We start from the raw sequence: 6,000 nt of genomic DNA, 5'->3' as shown, positions 1-6,000 counted from the left end.
AGCGTCACGTGCACCCGGAAGTACGTGGGTGGGACCTAAGGCGCCCACGGAAATGACGTTGGTCGCCCCTAGTCGCATGATGTGGCAAAATGCAAAAAAAGGTGGTGGAGGGGGAGGGAAAAGCAGGCGGCTGGGGAAAGTGATGAGGCATAAAAAGTAGTCCCTTCGATGCCTCTATTTATTGCAGTGTCGCAGCCGTCAGCGAGGCCCTGGGCGCACTGCGCCCCGAATTCCTGCGCACCGCGGCACCGCGGCCCTCCGTGGAGGGGTACATAAGGCGGAGGGGGGTGAAGTGACTGGGGCGGAGTTCTGTTGCCGGGATCCCTCCGCAGGGCTCAGCCGTTTCCGGAGTCTGCGCTGCGCCCGGTTCCGCCATTGCGGCTGTCCCGGACCCTGGAGCCTCCGCCCCCGACCTGAGCTCTTTCGTCTGCCTGCCAGTTTCCTGCGTCCCCGGAGACTCTCCTGCTGAGCCCAGCCTCCCCCCTCCCCCTTCTCCTCCTCTCCTTGGAGAGCCCGGGCAGCCACTGCCCCGCAGCCCCAGTGACAGGAGGAGACCATACCCCCCGACAGCGCCATGGCCCAGATTCTGCCAATTCGTTTTCAGGAGCATCTTCAGGTGCGGTGGGCCGGGGCTCGTGAGGGCTGTGGAGACGAGGGAGGTCTGAAGGAAGAAGCGGGAGTCTGAGTCCAAGCCAAAAAGAGTAGAATCGGAGGAGGGGGGGTGTCGGTTCCTGAGGTAGATGGAGAACGGTGCATTATCTCGGAAAGCTTAAAGGGTTAAATGATTGATGTGGGGCTTGGGTGGCAAGGAAGCGAGTCGAGATCCGTAGGGGAGCGAGGCCACGCTGGGGTTTGAAGGCCTCTCTGTCTTCGCTTCCTGGATGGCGAGGGCTGCGCATGATAAACCCTTCCACCCCCCGGTTTTATTCAGTTCATTCATTTGGGTTCGTGGAGCCGGGGACGGGGGGAGTTGTGCGGTGGTGGTGATCTCCCGCGTTTCTTCCGGAGCAGGAATTCTCTTCTCCCAAGCCAGCGCAGGGCTGTCACTTCTGATTGCGCTCGCTCTCTCCCCTTTCCCCCCATCGTGCCTGCACCTAGGAGTTGTGGCGCGGGTGGGTTGGGGAGGAGCAAGCTTTTTTTTCTTCCTCCTCCTGCGCCTCTCAGAGGGAAGGGCACCTTCCCCGGGGGTGGGGGAACGACAGCAGCTTCTCTCTTGCCTTGCCCAAAGCAGTAGGAACAGGGAAGGTCACTGAAGGAAAAGGAAGAGGATAGAATGGGGGAATGTGTTTAACAGTGTGGTGTCAATTTCAGAGTGCGTGGGGCGGGGGTGGGTCAAGGTTCTTAGGGGGGACTCGCCTTTATTCACTTTCTTGATTTGTCTGCGAATGGCGCAGCTTTTATCCCCTCTTTGGTTCTAGAAAAGAGAAATGAGTTGTCCAGAGGTTATCGTGGGGTCTGCCGGAGGTTAGCAGGTAGTTGCCTTGGTGTGAGTACCTCCCTCAGGATTGCAAGGAATTGAATGAACCCTGGGGATATAGCACACTTGCCCTGAGATATGCAGGGTTATTTGGTCTGTAATTGGCTGCCTTTAGTAGGTTCTAGAGTTCTTCCCCATGGTGCAGTATCCTGTAGGCAACAGACTGTCTTTATCTGGCAGTTTGCCCATGGCGGGCCCAGGCAGGTGATCATTGGAGGACTTGACTGAATTAAGTCGTCTTTTGAGCTTCTGATTTTCCTGGTTCACCAATCCTTGTTTTACTTTGGCTGAAATAAACTTATTCATAAAGTATGTTTTCTTTCCAGTTACCTCCTTAAAGAGTACTGCCTCCCCTCAATCATTTGAAGGACTAATTCGTAATGACATGAGATGCCAGTGGTTTGACATGGCACTCATACTAGTGACCTACTAGACACTTTATCATGGAATGCTGTTTACTTTCTGCCATTGTTATAACGTATAGAAAGCCTTCTTGTATTAGGTTTAATATTCTGGCTGTCAACATAATTTCGTTTTTTTACAGATTATCACCTTTGCTTGCATCAGCAAGACTTCTTTTCCTTTGTCTTGAAATATAATGAGTAATCTTTACTCAAAAAAATGAGTTAAGTAATGCACTTTTATTCAGCCATTTTTGGTTTTCAGATAACTCATCCGATGCAGTAGAACACTATTTGACAAAAGGTCAAAAAACATTAAGTGACAGAGTGGACCCAGAAATTATTGTTCATGCTCCATCCAAATTTTTATTGCTGTGGTTACTATTGTTGAATGTGAAGGGTTAGGAAAATAATGTCTTTGAGTATGAAAGGAAAACACACCCTTGTCCTCACACTGTATAATCTTCCTGCAGACAAAAGTATGTAAAATCATACACAAGAAAAGCAGTTAACAATTGCTGTTTGCTTTACAAAACAGAGGCATATCCCACTAGTAAATCTTGTTTCTTGACTAGTGGTAGTTTGAGCAATAGTTTTCTCATTTCTATTAATGAAGAAACAAGATTATTGAATAATTCCAAAGGTTGGATTTCAACCGTGTCACTAATTGAAGACACATTTAATATGGGTTTCCTTTCTAAGTGGTTCATAGTTTTTGCAAATACTTGAGTGAAGCCATCTTCTCAAATACTTTGAAGAGTTGAGTGTAAAGTAGCTATGCAAATATACTTAAAGAATTCAGTCTTTAAATTTTTGTAGTATATATATCCCATGCCTAAGCTTAAGCTTGCTATGGTGACTGTATACTAAGGATTATTTTAATTGGCATCTTAGGTCTTTGACCTCTGAGCCCCTGCCAGTTTGCTAAGTAGCAAAAACTTTCTGAAACACTTAAGATAATAATTGGGAACAAGAATTGAGGAACTTGAGTGTAGCATTAACCTGTGAAAGCTTCAAAGGGTGAACTTGAAATGAATTTATTTTTATACCATCTAACTACTTGGACCAACTGAAGGGTCTGTCATCAAGGGTTTAGAACTACATCAAATGAACTTAATATTTTAAGTTATGAAGTTTTTTTTTTCTTTTTTAAGATGTTTAGGCTGATAGCAGTGAACAGATGAGTGCCTATTTGAACAAGATTTTGTTAGAATTGCAGGTTCTGAAAAAAATCCTAAGCTGTGTATAGAGTGCCTGCAGTTATCATTTCTTAGCTCATTTAGTATCTTTATGCTGATTGACACATTCTGCTGTATTCCCAGGTTTTTTGGGTCTGAATTAAAAATCTCCCAACCCTGTTCTTTTCCCTTTGATCCATAAATGCAGGCATGGAATGTGTTGTGAACTCAGTGGTGGGGGTTCTTGATAATGGTTATTTTGATTTGCAAAGAGAAAGCAGTGCTGAGTTACTGGGATATGTTATATGCTTAACTCTGCCACCTGGAAGAGTCATATGGCCTAGAATCAGGTGGCAGTCTACTCTAGGAATAGCTTCCACATTTAAGATGTATCAGGTTTTTCAGTATTTTCCTAATGGTCAATTTACTCAACTTTTAAAGGGGTGTGGCTAATTCTAAAGGCTTCCCTGGTGGCTCAGAGGTTAAAGCGTCTGCCTGCAAGGTGGGAGATCTGGGTTCGATCCCTGGGTCGGGAAGATCCCATGGAGAAGGAAATGGCAACCCACTCCCGTATTCTTGCTTGGAGAATCCCATGGCTAATTCTAGGGAATGTGCTTTCACTCTGTTTAGGAAATAATTTAAGACATAAAATGCTGTGTGTGTGTGTGTAGAATCACAGTCATTTTCATTTTGGTGTGGAGTGAAGTACATGATTTCAGGAACCTTAACCTATAATATTTGAATTATATTTAACAAGATGTTTTCCTGTTACTGTTACTATGTGGCTTTAACTTTTTGAAAGCTACTCTGCAGTAGAACTTTATTCCATGATGAAAATTTATACTAGCTACAGGGCATATTGAGCACTTGAAATGTTGCTGTAATGACTGAGGGACTAAATTTTTACTTCTTTTCAGTTAGCGTATAAATGTCAATAGCTACATGAAGCTATTAACGAGGACATTGGACTGCACAATTGCAGGCAATGCTGATGTGCTTTGTAAGGGTGAAGATTTATTTGGTCACCCATATTTATATGTCTAGAACATTTAAAAGTATTTATTTACTTGACTGCTTTGGGTCTTCGTTGGAGAATGTGGGCTTGCCCTGCAGCATGTGGGATCTTGGTTCCTGTGCCAGGGATTGAACCCATGTCCCCTGCATTGGAAGGCGGATTCTTAACTACTAGACTCCCAGTGAAGTCCCTAGGACATTGTGTTAGCTAATGCTTATTAATACAGAGTGTTGGTTGAATACTGTCTCTTTTGGGAAGTGGTGATGATGGACAGTGACTAGTGAATGGAAGGAGCAGCACTTGTGAGAGTGTGTTGTGTCCTATGAATGTGGCAGGTGCTTCCAAGTCTTCACTTAGTATCTTAAACAGCTGGAGAATGAGACTCAAACTAGTGCCGAAAGGAACACTGCAGAGTGGGATTTAAATCTAGGTCTTCTGACACTAAATATTTCAAAGAAAAACAGTGATTGGCGTTAAGATGGTTATGCAGTATCTTGGTGTGCCTTTTTTTTTTTTTTTTCTGTTGGACTTTGCTCTGAGAAGTGACTTCTACTGCTTTAATGTGTGGTTAATGATGTGGTAGAGTAGACAGAGCAGGGGTCTGGAGGGTGTTGAGATCAGTGCCATCCAATAGAAAAATCAAGCCATATCTGATTTTCTAGTGGCCATATTAAAAGTAAAAAACAGGTAAAATTAATTTTAATGTTTTATTTAACTCAGTGGACCCCAGATGTTATTATTTCAATGTGTAATCAGTATAAATCTTTCAGGTGAGATATTTTATATTCCTTTTTTGGGGGTACTGAATTTTCAAAATCTGATAGGTATTTTATGCTTAGAGCACATCTCATCATTCATAAAGTTAAAGTTGGAAAAACAGGTTTGCATATATAGGTTGTTCCAAACATAAGTTTGCCATAATTGTCTTGATTTGTTACTGTTTAATTTTAATTAACTTAATATTGAAAATAAATTCAGTCACAATGACCACATTTCAGGTGCTCGGAACTGCATGTGGCTTGTGGAATATGCCTGGAGTATTGGAGAAGGCAGGTTAAGACTTGCCTCTTGCTCCTTTTTCTCTGTAAAATAGGTGTACTACCTCACAGTTATCGTGAAGGTCTGTCTATCGTGTATGTGAAAGTACTTGGTGTATCATTTGAAGGGTATTGTTAGCTATATAATTTTTGTCCAGTATATTTTGGTCAGATACCTCTCAGCCAGTGACACATATATGTAGACTTAAGACCTAGATTTTTATGGTTTATAAATATTTGGTACTCAACCTGAAATTTGAATATTTACTATATATCAACAATTATGTTACAATAAGGACAAAGTGGTGAACAAAACTGACTGCAGCTTGCATTGACTAGTTCTCAGAGGCTGTCCACATGTAACTGTAAGCATGGTTGTTACTGAATGTTTGATACAATGCAGGATTTAATACAAATAGTCGTATGATACAAAATTGATTCTGCTCTGAAACTACCCAAAAGAAAGAAATTTGTACATTAATCATTTCTTATATCCCATGAGTGCTCACATGTGCCATTGGTACATCTGTAATCAGTGTCCCTTGGTCAGATAGATGAGACTCCTAATAAACCACATCTGATAAAATGCCCACCTGGAATGCCAGTCAGGCCTTTGTTAGTATTGTTTATTTGTTCTTGTATAAAATGATAGTGCAGAAATGTGTGTTCGCTTAGATAGGAAATGAGATCTTAGTCTTTTATATTAGAAAGAGGCTATTTTTAAAAATTTATTTACATAGCTGTGCTTAAGCTGCTTCATAAAATCAAATTGTAAGCCATAGCAAAGTTTACAGCTCTAGATGTCTTCCCCCCCACCCCCCCCAACCCTTCTTGGCCAAGCGCCTGAGGCTAATGCTCTTAACTCAGGGGGGTGGCAGGAGGCCTGGATCTG

The 6,000-nt window shown here is 42.8% G+C and overlaps 1 protein-coding gene across 6 annotated transcripts in view; it reads left to right on the top strand.

The window, feature by feature from the left end:
* Positions 1 to 215: 215 nt before the first annotated feature.
* CLTC (clathrin heavy chain) overlaps positions 216 to 6,000 on the top strand; it is a 75,266-nt gene continuing 69,481 nt past the window's right edge. For all 6 annotated transcript variants that reach the window (XM_055577438.1, XM_055577435.1, XM_055577439.1 and 3 more), the window contains exon 1: positions 216 to 616. In XM_055577438.1, the coding sequence (XP_055433413.1) occupies positions 575 to 616 (42 nt within the window). In that variant the 5' untranslated portion in view covers positions 216 to 574. The remainder of the gene's footprint in view (positions 617 to 6,000) is intronic.

This window comes from Bubalus kerabau, chromosome 4, assembly GCF_029407905.1.
Source record: "Bubalus kerabau isolate K-KA32 ecotype Philippines breed swamp buffalo chromosome 4, PCC_UOA_SB_1v2, whole genome shotgun sequence".
Lineage (NCBI taxonomy): Eukaryota > Metazoa > Chordata > Mammalia > Artiodactyla > Bovidae > Bubalus > Bubalus kerabau.
The sequence above is the reverse complement of the archived record's forward strand: the minus strand, read 5'-3'. Positions and strand labels throughout refer to the sequence as shown.